Source organism: Vulpes vulpes, chromosome 3, assembly GCF_048418805.1.
Source record: "Vulpes vulpes isolate BD-2025 chromosome 3, VulVul3, whole genome shotgun sequence".
NCBI classification, from domain to species: Eukaryota; Metazoa; Chordata; class Mammalia; order Carnivora; family Canidae; genus Vulpes; species Vulpes vulpes.
In genome coordinates this window covers 99,256,978-99,278,071 of record NC_132782.1, presented here as the reverse complement: position 1 = coordinate 99,278,071, position 21,094 = coordinate 99,256,978, and the positions used below count along the sequence as shown (strand labels likewise).

The 21,094-nt window shown below is 39.6% G+C and overlaps 1 protein-coding gene across 1 annotated transcript in view; it reads right to left on the bottom strand.

The window, feature by feature from the left end:
* Window positions 1-21,094, bottom strand: part of DNAH3 (dynein axonemal heavy chain 3) — a 170,698-nt gene that overhangs the window by 67,648 nt on the left and 81,956 nt on the right. The window contains exons 33-42 of the mRNA XM_072753699.1: window positions 20,469-20,645; window positions 18,342-18,433; window positions 17,205-17,424; window positions 16,487-16,621; window positions 14,904-15,015; window positions 12,273-12,514; window positions 10,093-10,193; window positions 7,715-7,820; window positions 5,458-5,587; window positions 2,528-2,770 (exon numbers count right to left, since the gene is read on the bottom strand). Coding sequence (XP_072609800.1) covers window positions 2,528-2,770; window positions 5,458-5,587; window positions 7,715-7,820; window positions 10,093-10,193; window positions 12,273-12,514; window positions 14,904-15,015; window positions 16,487-16,621; window positions 17,205-17,424; window positions 18,342-18,433; window positions 20,469-20,645 — 1,558 coding nt within the window. The remainder of the gene's footprint in view (window positions 1-2,527; window positions 2,771-5,457; window positions 5,588-7,714; window positions 7,821-10,092; window positions 10,194-12,272; window positions 12,515-14,903; window positions 15,016-16,486; window positions 16,622-17,204; window positions 17,425-18,341; window positions 18,434-20,468; window positions 20,646-21,094) is intronic.

The following is a 21,094-nucleotide window of genomic DNA, read 5'->3' as shown; positions in this document are numbered from 1 at the left end:
AGGATGGTTATTGAAATGTTAATAGTGGTTATCTTTTAAAAAATATATTTTATTATATGATCTATTCATATTTTTTCTAAAAAATCAAGAATGCATTTCACACTCAGTATACCTATTATAAAAAACAGAACAATACATGAGAATGTGGAAAAATTAGAATTCTTGTGCACTGCTGGTAGGAATGTAAAATGGTACAACCACTATGGAAAACACTGTGGCAATTCCTCACAAACTTGAACACAGAATTACCACATGATCTATAAATTCCACTTTTGAACATATAGCTAAAAGAAATGAAAGCAAGAGACTCAAACAAAGATTTGTACCCTCATGTGTATAGCAGCATTATTCACAACAGCCAAAAGGTGAGAGCAACTCAAGTGTCTACCAACGGATGAAGAGAGAAACAAAATGTGGTATTAACACACAATGGAGTATTATTCAGCCTTAAAAAGGAAGGAAATTCTGACACATCCTACAACATAGGTGAACTGTGAAAATATTACTAAGTGAAATAAACTTTCAAAGAAGGACAAATACCATATGCTTCTACTTATATGAGATACCTAGAGTAGTCAAATTTATAGACTGAAAGTAGAATGGTTGTTGCCAGGGGGACAGAAGGAGGGGAATATGGGGAATTAATGTTCATAGAACATGGAGTTTTAGTTTGTGAAGATGGAAAAAGTTCTGGAGATAAATGGTGGTGATGGTTGCAGAACAATGTCTAACATTACTGAACTGTACACTTAAAAAGAGTTGAAATGGTAAATTTTTTATGTTATGCACATTTTAGCACAATAAAAAAATAATCTTCTAAACCCAAGAATAAATAAAAGATGAAGGGAGAGGTGGAAGAGGAAGAGAAAAAGAAGAAAGAAAGACAAAAATATTCAGTCAGTTGGGTGTCTGACCCTTGGTTTCAGGTCAGTTCACAATCTCAGAGTCATGAGACCAAGCCCCAAGTCAGGCTCTGAACTCAGCACAGAGTCCGCCTGAGTTTCTCTCTCCCTGTCCCTCTGCCCCTCCCTTCCCCCATGCTCTCTCTCTCTCAAATGAAGAAAATAAATAAATCTTTAAAGAAAGAAAGAGGAAAAGTATAAATGTACTACTATCTAACTAATGGTCCAGGGCCTCTATGCAGTTCATCTGATAGATGACATAAAGTGTGCTACATGTGCTGAGGAAAAACTGTGTAGAGGGGTACTGACATCTACTTGTTCATTCATTTATTATGATTATTATATAAAGTTTCAAACATAAATACTGAAAACATTGCACAGCAAACATTTGTATAGCCCTCTCCTAAATTTTACCATTAGTTTTTACTTGTTTTATCATACACCTGTTTATTCCTCTATCCATTCATGAAGTCATCTTATTTTAAACTTCCCCATAGGGCAGCCTGGTGGCTCAGCGGTTTAGCGCTGCCTTTAGCCCAGGGCCTGATCTTGGAGACCCCGGATCGAGTTCCACGTCAGGCTCCCTTCATGGAGCCGGCTTCTCCCTCTGCCTGTGTCTCTGCCCCTCTCTCTCTCTCTCTGTCTCTCTCTCTGTCTCAAGAATAAATAAATAAAATCTTAAAAAAAATAAAATAAACTTCCCCATGAACTTTAACATTTATGTTATTTCCTGTTCAATATTTGTTTATATTTTTCCACTTGATATAAAATTTATATACAATGAAATGCACAAATCTTAAGTGTACATTCACTGAGTTTTGACAAATGCACATATCTAGTGTAGACCAAATCTCTCTCCATATATATATTACTATCACTCCAGAAGTTACTTCATGGCCATTCATATACTTTTTTATAATCACAGAAAGTAAAGCCATTTGGAAAGCATTTATATTTTGATCTCCTTTTTGTTAAAGAAATATAGAAAAAACTAGAAGAAAAAATATTGAAACTATTTCTAGGTAGTTAGATTACCATTGGTTTTTATTTTCAGCTATTCCCTTCTCTGTATCTTCTAAACTTTATATGTTATTATGGTGGTAAGAAGAAAAACAGTAAAAGCTACTTAAAAGAAAAAAATCTTTTACTCTTTTAGTAAATGATGTCACACATAGAGTATCCAGTCATTATGGTGATCATTTTGAAGATAATGTGTACAGCAAAATTGGAAACATTTCAATATATTACAATGACAAAATTACAACAAATATTAATGTCATAATCACCATGATGTGATGAATTTAAACACACAAAACGGGACTAGAAGGAAATAAGAAAAACAAAAGTGCTACATTTTTCATTCTATCACCTGGAGCCTGTTTGAGCATGGGTAAATTTGAGGAGAAAAAACTTGTATGAATTTTTCTAAATGAAAATAGTTAAAACATCCCATAAGACCCTGACTTCAGGACCACCCATCTCTTATAAATGTGGACCCAATCAGGCAAGCTAAAAAATCTCCCCAAGCCTTTGTAAAAATCTTACTTGGACCACACATTTTGATTGGATTTGGAACCATACGATCCAAATTATTACAGCAAGACAAAACAAACAAGTACTGTTACCTCTGTCTGGAAAGATGTTGTTTTTTGTGAGTTTGACGCTTTTGGGCCTTGGATTGTTATCATCCATACCCATGATCAGGTTGCGGAAAAACAGATCAAATTTCTTCCTGCTCTCCGCATTGATGGTGCCTGCCACGGTCCACACCAAGGCAAAGAGGAATAGACCTTGCAACCAGAGAAAGATCTGTTGACTTGTCAGACTTTCATATAATTCACTTTCCTCATCTATTTCCCTGATTTCATCTAAAAGCAAGAAAAAGGAACCGTAAGAGAAGCTGCATATATCCACCTATATACAGATCTAAACAATGTGAATTGGGTGGTCTTGTCTGTGTGGGCTCTGGGGAGGGGACTGATAGTGGCTGAGTGGCTATCACCCACCAGGTCCTTTATCCACTTATAAACATAAGTGCTAGTTTTTAATCATTTTTCTTTTCTTTTTTTTTAAAGTAGGCTCCATGCCCAGTGTGAGCCCAATGCAGGGCTTGAACTCACGACCCTAAGATCAAAACCTGAGTTGAAATCAGGAGTCAGACACTTAATCACCTGAGATACCCAGGTGCCCCTTTTCTTATTTTATTTTTATATACTTTAGAATATATTTTAATATATTTCATATATTTTAAAATATATTTTTTAATTTTTCTAATTTTGAAAGGACACAGGAACCAACCTGAAGGAGCTCTCAATGGCTAACGACATTTGAGGAACAAAATAATTACAACATTGGATTATAACCCATAGAATAAAATAAATATCTATGAGTCCATACTTTAGTTAGTAAATAACTGAATTAGCAAATAAATAAGGAAGAACAGTTCTTCCTTACAGAAGAATTCTAATTAGTAAATGTAGAAGGAATATATATAGAAATGGAAAATTAACATTAGGCAAATGCCACTGTTGTAACTATGGTACACAAGACTCACTACTGGATGTTAAAATCAGTGGAGGAAAATTTGGGGAGAAATAGGATATTTGCATAGTTTCAAATTATATTCCCCCAAATACTTACCAATTATGAAGGAAAAACATAACATTACACTGGAGAAATGTGGCTCTGGCCAAAGCTAACTTTGACAAACAGCCTTCACCAGTCATAAGATCTATCAACATCATGTACCTTCTTATGATGCACTGAGAAGGATGCATCATCACTTTTGTAGTATTCTTGCTGAAAATGCATAAACCCAATCTAATTATGAGAAAACATGAGGCAAACTTAAATTGAGAGACATTCTATAAAATAACTGGCCAGTATTATCAAGTGACAAAGTTATAGAAGATAAAGAAAGAGTGGAGCATGCAAATCTTGATCTAAGGGTCATGAGGTCCCATGCTGGAGGTAGAGTTTATTCAAAAAAAAAAAAAAAAAAAAAAAGACAAGGAAAGACTAAAGAAATGGCATAGATTAGAAGAGACAAATGAGATACGATTTATAAAAAATGTGACCCCCTGAATTGGATCCTGGAACAGAAAAAGGACATTTGAGAAAAAATTGGTGAAAACCAAATAAAGTCTGTAGTATAGTTAATAGTATATAGTATCAATGTTAATTATTTTTATTCTGTTGTGCCTTGGTTGTATAAGATGTTAACATTAAAGGAAGCTAGGTAAAGGGATATGTGACTCAACATACTTTTAGCGATTTTTTTTTGCAAGTTTAAAATTACTTTAACATAAAAGGCTAAAAATGTGTTTATTATTCCTTATCTTAAGGCCTTGTTGATCATAGTTATCATGCTTTTGCATTTTAGCACTAGCAGAGTAAAAAGTTAGGGCTTTGAAATCAGGTATGTGTGCATTCAGACCCGGTCCCCAGTTTTTGTAATTGTATGTCTTTTAGCACTCCTTTTTTTTTTTTTTTCTTTTAGCACTCCTAATAAGGATTCAAGACTACAGATTTGGGAAGGCAAGAGATTATGTCACTCAGTGCTGGGAACAATGAGTCCATTCTTCATCCGATGCTTTCTTCCCTAGAGGAGATACTACACAAGGATAGGACACTGAGTTTGGGAAAGTATGCAAAACTTAACAACTAATGATGCAAATATATGGCATTGTATGCAGTTAGTGTGCCTTTGAAAAAATTGCTGGTAATTTTAACTTCAGAAAATCACATAAAATGTAGCCAAAGAAAGTCTCCACTCAATTGTTCACCATGTTATATTTTTTACCTGCACCTATAAATGCTTTTGGAAGAAATGAGCTGAGAAAATGTTCATGTAATAGGAATTATAGGAAGATCCATCTTGAGTTTGAATTATGTGGCATCTTGAAAAAGAATTGGCATCTAGTAAAAGTTCTCCAAATGGACACGCCTTGATCACTTCCAACAGAATTCAATGCAATTTGATTTATGTGAGATAATTACTGAGAACTTCTCCAGGACCATTAAATAAATAATTCTAGGATTTATGTGCTTGCTATGTCCTAGAGAAGGTTCTCTAGTTTTGTAGACTGATGTGATCAGTTCTCTTGTGTAACCATGTAATTAGTGAATTCAGATTTTTGTAAATTTTTTTTAGCATGGGAAAATTTGTGGACTTATTTTTTTCAGGATTTTTAATTTTTTTCTCAGATACATTCACACTATCATCTAAATTTGTTTCCCTCCAGGATATTCTAGTTAGGTAAAGATGGACAAAAGTTATTACTCCCATTGTGTAGATGAGGAACCTAAGAGAGGAAAAGATGAGGTAATTTGCATAAAAATACTCAGGAAATTAATCCAGATTAAGGGTAAACCAAAACAGATGGACTCTTCCACTAAACTCTACTGGCTATACTCCGAACGCTTGCTTATTCTAGACCAAAATTCTGGTCTCATTGTGACTCATGGTGAGGGGAATAGAAGAGATGGGGAGAAGAAAAAATATCCCACACATACTCCACTTTCATTTGGCTTAAGAATATTAGGTAGCACATACCAAGCAGGGAGGAATACAGTCTCATCATTGAGAAGGCAAGGTGGACAGGAGATGTTTGGACCACAAATTTACACTGAAGGCGAATAAATTCTAGGCAGGGCTGGACAAGCCACATAAACATGTCATTGACCTGAAGGTAGAAGTGAAATTTGAAGAGATATTATCAAAAAATGAACATTAAGATCAAGGCCTCAGTATACCTCTGGAAGGCTGGAGATGCTGGTAAAGTTGCTGATTATTTTTAAGAATGGGTGTATGGGGAAAAAAGATTACAGACACCAAAGCCCCTGACTAGCTTCCTACTTAATGGACAGGCTGTGAAGCCCACAATGCCATCCCTGTTTCACACCCCAGAGCTAGATACTCAGGGATACTTGGAGCTACTGTGGGTCAGCTACAAGATACACAAAATAATTTTAGGACCCAGACTGGGTATCTGACTTGTTTGTACAAAAAATGTTAGGAACTCTAAACAAGATTTTCAAATGACTGTTCTGCATTTGTAAGGTTGGACTCCTGTATAAAGTAGCCATAAGAAGCACAGAGTTGGACAGCCTCAGTGGCTCAGTGGTTTAGCACCGCCTTCAACCCAGGGTGTGATCCTGGAGATCCAGGATCGAGTCCCGTGTCGGGCTCCCTGCATGGAGCCTGCTTCTCCCTCTGCCTGTCTCTGCCTCTCTTTCTCTATGTCTCTCATGAATAAATAAATAAAATCTAAAAAAACCCAAAAAACAAAAAGAAGAAGCACAGAGCTAAGTTTGGGGCTCATTTTCAGTAATTCTTTGTATGTATTTACTTGTGGGTATAATGATTCTTGTCTCTGCTACCCACCCCAGCTACTCTTTTAAAAAAATTCCTCCCTTCTCCTCTCATTTGAGTTTTTTTTTTTTTCATTTTTGTTATATGTGGCTGTCACTGTAAATTATCTTGTCATTTTTTTTTAGAAGTAGGCAGGTCATCACTAAATAAATGCATTAATAGATATGTATATGTGTGGATACATATCTATATTATAAATGTATAGACACATTTATATGTATATGAATATACATGTGTACATGGATATGTGGTATATTCATCCAGCCAATAAATATTTATTGAGCATCTGCTCACTGCCATGTTGTAGGTGCTGAGGATAAACAACTGACAAGATATACAAGATCTCTGCCCTCATGGAGATTACTGAGCGGCAGACAAACAATAAATAAACAGGCAAGGAAATAAAGTACTTAAACTCATGAAAAGTACCAGCAGGAAACAAATAAAGGTGTTGCAATGGGGAATAACAGGAAGGTCTTAGTAGGATGGTCAGGGAAGGCTTCTAAGAGTAGGAGACCTTTATGTTGAGACCAGGATAATGAAGGAGAATTATCCCTCACAAGATAAAATGGGATATTTTCAGGAAGAGGAAGAAAAGGTGCAAAAGCCTTGAGGGGATGAAACCTGGGGTCTTCTAGGAATGAGAACAAAATGCAAGGGCTGCAGGGTAACAAGCTGAGGAAGAGGGCAGGTGATGAGGTTGGAAAGGCGGGCAGGGCCAGATCGTAGCCTCAGAGGTCCTGTTAAGAAGCTAGACTTTGAAAAAAAAAAAAAAAGCTAGACTTTTTGAACTAAGGACACTTAAGGAGTCCCTGAAAGCTTCTGGTGCAGGTATGTAGACTGGTCTCTGGGTGTGCATGTGGACGTGTATCTGTATAAATGTATGCAATTACATTATACACACTGTACATGTACATAAATGGGACAGGAACGGGGCCATTCTACATAGCTCACCAGAGTGTTTCTGCAGTGGGAAGAGAACCTAACTATACCTTTCTTGGCTTCTTCAGTGGGAAGCTTTCCTAGGGAACTCTACTAACACAGGGAAAAACAGGAGACACCAAAAGCCTGGGTTCTGCTTCCCTAGTCTGAGACTATGCTCGGGTACCCACCTAACCTACATGTTCACTTATTTTTTAGGAAGGGAAAACAGGTATAGACACTTTTAGTAGCTGCAATACAAGCTTTTCTACACTGGTTCCAGGTGCCTAGCTATGGAAGATACAGAGTAAAGGTCACCAGGATGGGGAGTGGCCGTTCAGAGAGGAGCATAGTTCTTTCTAATCTGGCCTATTCTAGAGCAATTTCTAGAGATATTTCTGCAAGTAGGGCAATGGGAAAGGGCATGACATCTAGATGAAGATGTGTGTAGAAGGTATTAGTAATGAGGAATATGGAGACAGGGAAGGAGGGAAGTAAAGAAATGTGATGGTCTCACCAATTCCTTGTGCTCTTCAGTGAGGCTAGTGGGAAGGGTGTCCATGTATGAGTCCTTCAAGGGCTTCCAGCCTAGTTGATGGGGCTCCATGTAGATCATCCCACACCTGGCAGGCACAAAGAGAGGACCAGCCTGATCCACATCCAGGTTCCCAAGCAGACAGTTGTGAGGTAAATGCAGGTAGTCACGGTAAAGTAAGAGGCTGGAGTTTGGATTGGGAAACAGACCCTCACCAGCTCCAGCCCAAAGGGAAGGGTCCCAGATTTTGTCAGGAAAGGCTGAAAGCCAGTGATAATAGCTGGGGCTTGGGAGTTAGAGTGCTTTGGGTCTAAATCCCAGCTCCAGATTTGACTATCTGAGTAACCTTGGGCAAAATTTCCTTATTGTCTCTGAAATTCTACATCTTTGTTGTAAATCAAGAAATCTTTAAAAAAATACATAGTTCATAAGGCTATTGTAATGGTTAAATAAGAAAATAATAATTCAGCACCATTTCCAGATTAAGAAAACTCTTAATCCATGTAAACTATTATTAACATTACTATTAGCATGTACTGATCCTTTATGTAGTAAATGTTTTGTTTTTTTCCCCATTCTGTTATGTCTAGGTACTCTCTTGTTTGTTACTAATATGGCTGCTATTTATTATCTACTGCACGTCAGGCACTATGCTACATCCTAATGGTCTTTAAATATTCTTCTTAATGGTCACATTTTAGATATGAGGAGAGTATGGCTCAGAGAGGCTGAGTGACTTCGAAGAGGTATCACAGCTAGACATTGGCATGGCCAGGGTGGGAGCCCAAGTTGGTCTGACTTGCCACTGCTCTTTCTACTCCCTGACATTGCTTTTTGGAATGTGGACTGATTTTTATTGTTTTATGAACTTCAGGCACACAGGATTGGATTACTTATCATCCTTAGCACACTAACATTAGCCCATGCATGGCCTTTCTTAGTTGTTTTCAATAATGTAGTGAGTGCTCATGAACCCACCACCCAGACAGAAGCTTGGATCTTGACAATAATCTTCATCTAACCCCAATGGTCTCCCTTACCCTATACGTCTGGCTTTCCCTACCTGAGGAAACACAGTCTCTTGGATATCATGGTTACCCATTTATTGACTGATTTCTTTCTTACATATGTTCCTAAAATGCATATATATTTATTTTAGTTGTTTTTAGCAGTTTAAAGGAAGACATTATGCTGTATGTAATATTGTGGGCTTACTTCATACATAATATTGCTAAGATTTTATACTTACTGTATTTAATAAGATTTATCCATTGGGTTCCACGTCAGCACAATTCATTTATTTTGAGTAATATATAAATATTATAATTTGCTACAGAAACATTCATTCAAAGGGATACATGTACCTCTATGTTTATTTCAGCATTATTTACAATAACCATATTATGGAAGCAATCCATAGATAAATGGATAAAGATGTGATATATCTATAAAGTGGAATATTACTTGGCCATAAAAAGAATGAAATCTTGCCACTTGCAACAACAAGGACAGAGCTAGAGAATATTATGCTAAATGAAAGAAGTCAGTCAGAGAAGGACAAATACCATATAATTTCACTCATATGTGGAATTTAAGAAACAAATGCACAAAGGAAATAAGAAAAAGAGAGAGGCAAACCAAGAAACAGACTCTTAACTATAGAGAACAAAGTAATGGTTACCAGAGGGGAGGTGGGTGGGGTATGGGTGAGATAGGAGATGAGGATTAAAGAGTACACTTATCATTATGGAACAAAAATAAAATAAAATGATAAAAAATTACAATTTGTGACTTGATTACATTAATTCATTCCTGTTAATGGGCATTTGGGTTGCTTCCAAGCATTTGTTATTGTTATTTATGCCACTCTGAGAATTCCTGTAGATGAATTTTATTGTACATGGGCAAAAGTTTATTAGAAGTAGAATTGCTGGTCATGACACATGTGAAGTTTCAATCTTAGAAGATCATATCAAACTCCTTTCCAAAGTACGTGTCCGGGATCCCTGGGTGGCGCAGCGGTTTGGCGCCTGCCTTTGGCCCAGGGCGCGATCCTGGAGACCCGGGATCGAATCCCACATCAGGCTCCCGGTGCATGGAGCCTGCTTCTCCCTCTGCCTGTGTCTCTGCCTCTCTCTCTCTCTCTCTGTGACTATCATAAATAAATAAAAATTAAAAAAAAAAAAAACAAAGTACGTGTCCAATTTTAGATTCCTACCAGCACCATGGGTTGAAGACTGGGTTTAGGATAAATCAGAGGGACAACAAATAATGTAGGTGATCCACTTAATCACATTTGTGGGTTTTTAGGGTCAGTGAGGCCACACAACCCTCAGGATACCAGTGTAAGGCTCACTGACCTGCTCACAGTGGCTGGAGAGGCCTGCTCAAGATCTGCTGGCTCAAAGATCAGACTCATCTTAGGGCTCATCTGGATAATTTCTCCACTCATTAAACATAGCTGAAAGTACAAAGCAGAGGTGCAAAGTCAGGCAAAGGGGTTAGATTCCATCTGCAAGTGAAAGGCCTCAGGGCAGACAGAGATGGTTTAAGTTCATTCAACAAATATTTCTTGAGTACCAACTATGCATCAGGCACAGGTGCATAGGATAAAACAGACAAAAATCTCTGTGCAGATGGAAGATTGAGAAGTTATCAGACTATAGCAAGTTTCATAGTTCTTACTCAGTGTTTAACATAGAACTTAACTCATACCTTCCTCCTGTTTTATTTGCTTGTTTCCCATGAAAGACTCCTTTTGGAATCCCTCATGAACTGGTGCAGGGCTAGAGGGACAAGAGCATTTCCACAAATCCTTTCCGGGATGGAAGGAAAGGCCATCAGAAGTCCTAGTGGTTAGTAGGTATGTCGCCATAGAAAGTAGTGTGAGTACATAGGGCAGCCTCTGAGTATGTACAAAGTTAGTAGTGCTGCTTCCCATTTGCCAACATGGGTTTAAGTGAGATATTTAAGTCATAAGATTACCTGAGGCTTTGGTCTCTCAGGGGCAAAGAGAAAACCCTATCACTCCCTGCTGCTCATCCAAAGTTGTACTAAACAAGTCCTTATATTACCTGGCCCACATAAAACACACCTGGAAGCAGGTCACTGCATGTATCCCCAGGAAGGTCATAGCTGTTATGGGGCTGACACCACCAGCAGTGTCATCTCTGAATATTAAGAAAAGTAAAAGACACTGATACCTCCGACACTAGTTTGATTTATACCCAGAGAAGAGTCATCAGAAAATTCACTGATTATTGATTCTTTATAATTATCTTAAGACCAACAAGTACATTTGTACAATTAGTTTATATAACGTAGCCTATATCATGTAATAAAACATTTCTATTTTTATATGTTATGTAATCAAAATTATGCACGTGCTATAATTAGCATGTGTGTGTAATTTGGATAATTAGGTCTTCCATTGTTGAGCATGACTCACTCACAGTCTTGTGAAATTTTAATGCACTAGGAAAGCATATTTTGATTTGATAATTGTGTATATTCAGTGTAGAAACTCTTCCTTAAAAATGGTGATTAATTTAGTTTTATTTTAACATACAGTAAGATAACACTTGTTATATGTCAGGTGCTATTAAAAGCACCTGGGGAATATTATCTTATCTCATCTTCCTGATTAACACTGTGATGTGGACACTATTGTTCCCATTTTACTGATGATGAAACTGAATAGCTTGCCTTGGTTCATCCAGCTGGCAGGTGGCAGTGCAGAGTTTGAACTCAGGCTATCCAGCTCCAGAGTCCAAGCTCTTTAGGTGCTATGCTTACTGTGGCAGAATATATTTTCCAAAGATTGTTGCAGTGACAGCTTCCATCCCACGTGTGTTTTTGCAAAGTGGCATTGCCCTGCTCCATCAAGAAGTGGAGCCTCTCCCCCCAGTCCCTTGAATCTGGGACTTCTTAGACTCATAGAATTGAGAAAAAGCAATGCTATGCCAGTTCCAAGTACAGCTCTTAATTTCCTGGAAGCTGTCACTTCCTGCCTTTTGGAAAATTAACTACCATGTAAGAAGTGCCACTGTTCCAAGCTCACTAAGTGAGACACCCAAGGCACATGGAAACCCAGCTGAGCCCTTCCAAACTTTATAATCCACAATATTATGAGCAAAGTAAATGGCTGTTTTAAGTCTCTAAGTATACAGCAATGGATAACCAAAACACATTCCACATATCAGGCACAATGTATGTGCTACTTGTTTAATTACCAATATCCCTATTCTGTTACTACCTTTTAACAAATGAGGAAATTGAGGTCCAACAGCTCAATTCTAGAGCTAGTGATTCAATATGACATCAATACCTAGGCTTTTAACTACAATGCAACATTATCCCTAAACATACAAAGCTTACCAACTACAAGTACAAACAGAAGCGTAATTCATAAGCTGTTACTTTCTTGTGGGGCATTTATTCTTACTGCAATAAATGTATGCATTATATAGTTTTGGTCAATTACTTGAATAAGAGAATTTATACCATACCTATGTAACAGTGATAGGACACTAAGTAGTACCTTTTTATTGTCATCCAGAACTGTGTTCATATTTTCAATCCAAACAGCATCTACTGGCCCATCAAATATAATCCACTTGCGTTCATCAGACATTGAAGACGCTTGCTCCCGGAAAGCATTGGCAAGGATACCATCTGTCCACTCATGGCTCACTGGGTCAAAGCACCCATAGAGCTGCCCCATGGTGATGGCCTTGGGGTTGATGATCCTGTACTCCACAGCAAATTCGTCCATCTGGTTGGCTGGGCAAGAAGGTCCAACATGAGTTACACAGGTTCTGGCAAGACCAGAACATTAGACAAGAGGTAATGCCATCTCAAAGACCGACCAACCTTCAAGAATATGCCATCCTAGGAGAGTCCTTATAAAATTCATACTCAGTCATTATAAAGATCAGGATATCTGGATGTGCAATGACTTAAATGTAGGTTATTATGCCCATTAGTGTCCCAGCATATTTTCTTGGGTCTCATTTCAAACAGGGCAAATATGCTAGTCAGATCTAAAGAAATCTGCTTGGGCTGAAATGAACTCAAGTAGTAAGGGAGAGAGGGAGGTCCATGCTACCAGATGTCTTTATGTACCTGGCTGTCACAACTACCCTAAGAACCTTGACTTTGACTTGAGATAACAGCTTACATGTAAAAGATTCTAGAAAATACTCATTACTTTCCCCCACGCCTCTATCTGAAGGACTAGTTTAGCCCTGAAACCTCTTATTAGTTGTTCAGCAAGTGGCCTCTGAGACAGTCACACCATGAGAGTACTAGGATCCAACACAGGCTAATAGATGGCACATCAAGTGCACCTGATAAAAGAGCTGAAAATAACCACACTTGTACATGATTCTTCAGAGTAAGGAAAAGTTGGAGTGCCTGAACCATGAACTAAATAAAGAACCATTTCTGCAGAATCCCAAGGCAAAAGTAATAGGGAAGCCTCTTTTCTCTTCATTTAGTTTCCTAAACTGTGTTCAAATGACCAGAATATGAAGTTTGAAACTCCCTAATTAGTTCGTAGGCCACATTAGTCTCCAAAACAAAAAAACCTCAAAAATCCAACAGCAACTCAAGTCAACAAATATTGTTAGAAAAAACATGTTAAGATGAAGTACTGAAAGGAATTGTGTAAATATAAGGCATTGCTTTTCAAAACTGCTGGCTTGTGGGGTGCCCGGGTGGCGCAGCTGGTTGAGCATCTGACTCTTGTTTCAGCTCAGGTCATGATCTCAAGGTCTTAAGATCCAGTACTGAGTCAAGACCACTGAGTCTGCTTGGATTTCTCTCTCTCTCTGCCTCTCCCCTCTACTCTCTCACTCTCTAAAATAAATCAATAAATCTTTTAAAAAATAAACAAACAGGGGCAGCCCGGGTGGCTCAGCGGTTTAGTGCCGCCTTCAGCCCAGGGTGTGATCCTGGAGACCCAGGATCGAGTCCCATGTCAGGCACCCTGCATGGAGTCTACTTCTCCCTCTGCCTATGTCTCTGCCCCCCTCCCTGTCTCTCATGAATAAATAAATAAAATCTTTAAAAAAATAAAAAAATAAACAAAAACACAGGCTTGCTTTTTTATGAAGGAAAAAAACTTCAAAATTGTTGCTCTGGCAATACACATAGCTTCCATTTGTCAAGCAGGAACTGTGCTAGGTTATTTTCCTGCATAATCTCATTTAATTCTCACAACAATCCCATTTCACACGTGGGAAACAGAAGCTAAGAGAGCTTTAGTCATTTGTCCAAGATCTGGCTCTGATTCAAAAGTCTGAGGTTTTGGGATCCCTGGGTGGCTCAGTGATTGAGTGTCTGCTTTCAGCTCAGGGCATGATCCCAGGGTCCTAGAATTGAGTCCTGCATTGGGCTCCCCACCCCAGGGAGCCTGCTTCTCCCTCTGCCTGTGTCTCTGCTTCCCTCTCTCTCTGTGTCTCTCATGAATAAATAAATAACATCTTTAAAAAAGAAAAAAAAAAAAAAGCCTGAGGTTTTATCTTCTACATCAAATGGGAGGAAGGAGGAAAGGGGTGGAAGGAGGGAGGGAGAAAAAAGGAAAAGGGAAGGGAAGGAAAGAGAGGGGAAGAAATGATGAAAAGAAAAAAGGAGAAGAAAAGAAACCATGCAATAATTGGCTTTCAGGATAATTTGTTTAGGACAGTGGCAGGAGTTTCTCTCTCATTGGAAAGTCTTTGGAGGGGAATCCCCGGATGGCTCAGTGGTTTAGTGCCTGCCTTGGGCCCAGGGTGTGATCCTGGAGACACAGGATCAAGTCCCACATCAGGCTCCCTGCATGGAGCCTGCTTCTCCCTCTGTCTGTGTCTCTGCCTTTCTCTCTCTGTCTCTCATGAATAAATACATAAACTCTTAAGAAAAAAAAGTCTTTGGAGAAGCTATTATCCAGGCATCTGAGAAATAAGCGAAAATTCCTCCATTTAATAAGATGCACATAAAATCCCTGTTAAAGCTCCCCCACCCCCACCTTTATTTTCTGCTTGCAGACATCTGTGTACCATGTTCTATTTCTGGCTCTGATGTTACAGTCCAGGGATGGTAAAACTAACAGCCTGGCATTATCTCCATGGAGCCAGCCAACCTAGTGGGGAGTCCTATGCTCCCATGAGGCCAGGGATATGGGCTTTACCTTCGTATAAATCACCCAGAGCTGCAGCCAAGACTTTATAAGCACAGGTCTTGCCGCCCATGGGGTCTCCAACAATCATATAGCCATGTCTTACCAGCATCATCTCGTAGATCTGGGAGGAGACATTTAAGCAGTTAATCATTGCAGACCTCCCAGAACTTCAAGCTAGTCAGAAGTCAATGAGGAATGAGGGACTGAAACGGGGATTCCCACAGTCACTTCTACCTCTGATGAACTATAGCCTTTTTTATGATCTATAGTCTAAATATCTCTTGGATAGGGGCGCCTGGGTGGCTCAGTTGGATAAGCGTCTGACTCCTGATTTAAGTTCAGGTCATGATCTCAGGGTTGTGAGATTGAGACCTGCATCTGGCTCCACACTGGGCATGGAGCCTGCCTAAAATTCTCTCTGCCCCTCCACCCCCTCACTTGCACACACACACACACACACACTCTCTCTCTCTCACTCTTTCTCTCTCTCTCAAATAAGTAAATATCTTTTGGATAAATACATACATTTTTAGGTTCCATATTATTTAAGAAATGGGTACTCTTATTTGCTCTTTACCTACCAATGTGCTAAGTATCAAGGGACTTACCTAGATTATTTCATTTAATCCACTCAGGTATTACTAGCGTCTAGTGGTGGGAATGAATACTGAGCCCAAGAGAGGTTAAATAACTTGCCCATGCTTATCAGTAGCAGAGCCAGGATTTGGACAGAAGACTGTCTGACTTAAAAGACTTAGCTGTAGGGCAGCCCGGGTGGCTCGGCAGTTTAGCACTGCCTTCAGTGCAGGGCCTGATCCTGGAGACCCGGGATCGAGGCCCACGTCAGTCTCCCTGCATGAAGCCTGCTTCTCCCTCTGCCTGTGTCTCTGCCTTTCTCTCTTTCTCTCTCTGTGTCTCTCATGAATAAATAAATAAAAACTTTAAAAAAAAGAGACTTATCTGTAAAATATAAATGATCTTCCCGGTAATTGGTTCTGGGGTGGTCATGTGACTTTACTTCAAAGTAAAGCACACTTCAAAGCTAATACTGAGACTTTATGCTGAAGCAATTTGGAGAGCAATGCTCTTTTTCCTTCTGGGCTTGACCCTGGGACAATCTGAAACTGAGGCTGTTGGGACCCAACCAAAAATGAAGTTATAACTCAGAGACAGCCCAGAGATGAAGAGAAAGGTTTTCAGATCTGAGATCTGAGATCTGAGTGTCTGAGGTCAAATACACCTGGGCTTTTTAAGTTAGGTAAATGAACAGATTCCCTTTTGTTGACCAAGGTGGTTTGAGGTGGGTTTCTATCACTGGAAACTGAGAAAGTCCTGACTAGTTCAAGCCCAACACCCTCAAATGTTTTGTTTCATCCCCAAATTAAAAAAAAAAAATGGTACCCCATGGAAGATGGTCAGAGGAAAAACACTGGATTTCAACTTCACCTCCTAGAAATGAGACCCGAAGGCACCCCCATCTGTATCTAGGCACCTCTGATCTCTGTCATTCAGTTCCAGTCTACCACAATTCCAATTCCTGACTTCAGCAAACATAAACCAGGTACATTCCTATATGGACACAGGGAACTAACCTGGATAATTTTCCCAATAAACCAAGGTACTGGTTGGAGTTTCATCTTTTTGATGTTTTCATTCAGTACTTCCATAAAAACTTCATAGTCTGGCTTTGGAAGAACAACTCCAGGAAACAAATCTGATATAATTCCCTGTTAACAAGAATTTGAGAGAAAGTGGAAAGGATGAATTGTCAGAGGTATGACCTCAGTATTTTCTGAAAATGAGATTTATAGACAGCAGAAATCTTTTTAAAATTCCAAACCTCATTTTTCTATGCCAAAACTCATCCACAAATACAAAGTCCAACACTACCTGTAAGACATGATTTCCCTCCCAAAAATTTTTTACAAGGCAGTAAATATTTAATAAGTCTGTATTGTTTGACAATGTACTGGAAATGAATAAGATAGTCATGATTTCTGTCTTTATGGAACTCACAGTTTGATAAGGAAGAGAGGCATTAAAATAATTACAAAAGAAAACTACATTTGGTTAAAAAAAAAACCAAAAACCTACCCAAACCCAATGGCAGCTATTATTCTATCAGTGAAACCATTTTTATTAAAATCAGGAAGTAGACAGGGATAGTGTTATCACTATTATTATCTAACTTCGAGGGAGGGTGTCTGGTGGTAGGGGTTGCTGGCTGGAGATGGAGAAAGTGCCAGACAAATAGTTCGTCTTTAGAAACTGAGTCTCAGTGCTTGGCCGAGGTCCCAAAGCACTGCATACCTGAAACAGAGGGACATCTTGAGCCAAGAACTTGGCCAGATTAACATCAAGCAAGGCCCGGAGCAACAGAACACTCTCATTCTCTTCAGGATACTTGAGCTTCAGGTTGCCAGCAGCCGTGAGCACAGACTTGACTGCCCGCATGCCGTAGTCATAGTGATGCTGTGAGGACAGCTGCTCTGAGCACAGGCGGTAGGTCGCCACAATCTTCTGGGCGAGACTAGGAGGGCAGAAATACATCTGCAGATTGCCAGAGAGGACCAGCTCCTGCTCAGCAGACATTCCCAACATCCCAGTGTCCTGTCCCTTCAGGAATCAGGCTTGCTCATGGACTTGATGGAGAACTATCATTTGAACTACCATAGTAGTTACTTCTCCTCTAAGAGAAGAAGTTACCATGGTAACTACCATGATGAACTAAGAAAGCCTTCTAATTCTTTCAAAGTTAGGAATAAAACAGCAAGCACACACATATGTATACAATCTATCATATAAGAAATTACATGTGTGATACTTCTACACATATATGTGAATGTACAAGTACACGCACACACACAAGTTTTGGAAGAAACATCCAACTATTAACAATGTTAATCCCCAGAGAGTGAGACACAAGGTCACTGAGAAGAAACTACCTTTATTTACTTCTATAACATGACAATTTTTTTCCATGTACATGCTTTACTTTTTTAAGTCAGTAAATGTTATGATGATAATAATGTTAATTACAAATTATATTAAAATATTCCTCTTCAACCTTGGCATAATTTCATGTTTTAAACTCTTGCCTTAAGCTGTGCATGTGTGTATGTATGTGTTTGTGTGCATGTGTGTGTGTGTTTGTGTGTGTGTGTTTGTGTGTGTGGAGTAGGGTTGGGATATAAAGGCCAATTTATTTAGCAGAAGTCCAAGGATACATAAAGAGAGAGGAGGCCCTTACTTAGGCATCTGGGCCATTTCCCGGCCAGGGATAGGGTCAACAAAAAAGCCGGGGCTATGTGCTTTCAGATCAACTAGGGAATGGACATTTCTTGAGTTCCTCTCTTTTCTTCCAATGGGCAACTTACCTTGAATCTATCACACAGACGGTACTCTTTCAGAGCCTTTAGAACCTACTGGAAAGCCAATGTAACATACCTTCTAGAGTCCAGAAACCCCATGGAGTAGAGAGAGATTTCCCCAATAAGGGCATAATCTGGCACCATCATGGCTACTGTCCGGAATAAGGCCTAGAAAAGAAATGGCCATTGAGAACCTGAACACATACAGTGAACACTGGGGGAAGGTAAGTCTACAGGTGCAAAGAGAAGAAGCAGTATGGTTTTCAGGCCACTCTAGTGAAATCAAGGAAAGGAAAGCAGGAAGAGAGAATGCAGAGGGACCATCTTTGTTGGACAGATCCACTGCTCAGCTACCTTCCCCACTGGCCTGACATGTTGTCACACCATGTCCCTCAATAGTTTTGTGGAAGGCCCTAGGTGCTGATATTCTAACAACACCTCATTATCCTATGCCAAATGAGCATCATTCAACTATCAGACCCTTTCTGTGTTCAATAGGGACAGAGGCAATCATTTAGAAATGCAGGACCAATCTTAATATCAGATCTTGATTTGAGTCCTTGCTCTGCTAGGTAGCAAGTAATGTGGCTGTGAGCAAGCAATCTAACTCCTCTAGTTATTTCATCTCAAAATGAGCCAACAACATGAGAATAAATGTTATCATATAAGTGAAGTGCTTAGAAAAGTGTATGGCACATAGTGAGTGCTTAATAAACATCAGCTCTTGTTATTACCTTAGATCTTAGAGGAGAAGTCAAGCAGTTAGTTAGACGTAGAGCCAGGACTAGAACCTAGGCCTCTTAACATCAACCCCTGATGTTGTCTGCTATACCACACTGTCTCATGAAACCTGCTTATGCAGACCTAACAGGGTTGTTGGCTGGGGGAAGGGTGTAAGGAGAAGTCACAATGATTGGGTGGTAAAAATAAGAAATGTGGGTCCAAATTCTACTTTGGTACTCACTGGCCTAGGCTGGCTTTGAGGGAGGAGCCATTCCTAAGGATCTCCCTGATTCTTTTCCATTTGGAGGGCAGGGAGAAAGGGTCTGAATAAGATTCCAGAGCACTGGGACGCCTGGGTGGCTCATTGGTTGAGCATCTGCCTTTGACTCAGGTCATGATCCTGGGGTTCTGGGATTGAGTCCTGCACTGGGCTCCCTGCAGGGAGCCTGCTTCTCCCTCTACTTATGTCTCTGCCTCTCTCTATGTCTCTTATGAATAAATAAATAAAATCTTAAGAAAAAAAGATTCCAGAGCACTGATCAGATGCGTTTCTGGCAGGTTAAATACCCATATGGGTTTGGCTGGTTCTCTCTTGTGTCTTCTACTCAGGGAGATGGAGCAATGATTAGAAGAAAATCCATAAAGAAGCAGGCCTGGAAGTCTCTCTCTGGTACCTTTTTTCATACAGTTAGAGTGCTAGAGTCTCTTCTCATAGGAGGAGATCCAGCCATCTTGTACTTTAGGGTTTTCTTCCCATGAGAGCAGCATGTTAAGGTCATCTATAGCCTATTCCCCTGAATATGGCCTGGGTGACTCTCTTTGCTTCAGAGGCACCTTCCTTCTCCACTAGGAGCAGGATCAATGGCTATTGTCACGCTGTAACTCAGGCCAGATCAGCAGTAGGCACTGGGAGATATATGCTTTCTTGTCACCTCTGTAGCTGGTTGGAATAGTCTGCTTTGGTATAGACACCACCTTGGCTTAACCATAGTAATAAAGAGGAGCTCCAAATTGTTCAGCCTAGGTTTTTTTTTTTTTTTTAAGATTATTAGAGAGAGAGTGAGAGAGAGCAAAAGAGAGAGCATGAGCATGTGTAGGGGGAGGGCAGAGGGAGAGGGAGAAGCAGACTCCCCACTCAGCAGGGAGCCAGACATGGGGCTCAATCCCAGGACCCTGAGATCTTAACCTGAGCCACCCAGGTGCCCCTGGTTCAGCCTAGGTTTCTCAGAGCTTTCCAGAGCTTTGTGTGTCTAACTTTGATGCTGTCTTATAATTAGATGCTTTTGTTTGGCATACAGTGGTTTGTTTTGTTTTGTTTTGTTTGCATTGAGGTAGGATCACAAAATCAGATTACATGTAGAAATCCCAATTTCTATCTTATCCCGAAAAATGAGAATACCTCACAATTCCTGCTTGACAACAACGGATCCTCAGTTACTACCATAAAGTACACCCAGAATTTATACACACTGATGTTTACCTTGAGGTTGTCTGGCAGCTCAGCCCTGCCAGCATACCCAGGGTTCATGGTGATGAAGACAGCACAGGTTGGGTTTAGAGAGAGCTCAGTGCCTTCAAAGATGAATGTCTTTAGCTTCCGGATAATGGCTTGCTGAATGCTGAGAATCTGCTGAGCCACCACAGACAGCACTTCTACCTGGGGTGAGAATGGCTGACTGATGTTAACTGCTTTGACAGCCATCACCCCACTCTGCCAGAGTTCCCCTCACTTAGCAATGACAAAATCCAATCATCTGAGAACCAGACATTTAAAATTAAGATCACGATTTGGGGTTTTGGTAAAGAGAAAGAAAATTGGTGTACGTGTGTGTTACTTATTTCCATAGTATTTTATCTTTGTTCTAGCACCTAGCATAATGTTTCATCCATCATATGTATTCAAACATTGTTTATTGGTTCTAAATGCATGTTTACATTTCCTGACCTAAATTCCCCACCCGAATAGAACTAATAGAACTAATCACCCTTTCTCTTTTGTGATGGCTCCTTTGTACCACTACTATAGACTTCTATATCATTTTCTATTTGTTTCACTTAATTATTTCCCTTTGCTAAATTTTAACACTCATTTATTACCTTATCTTT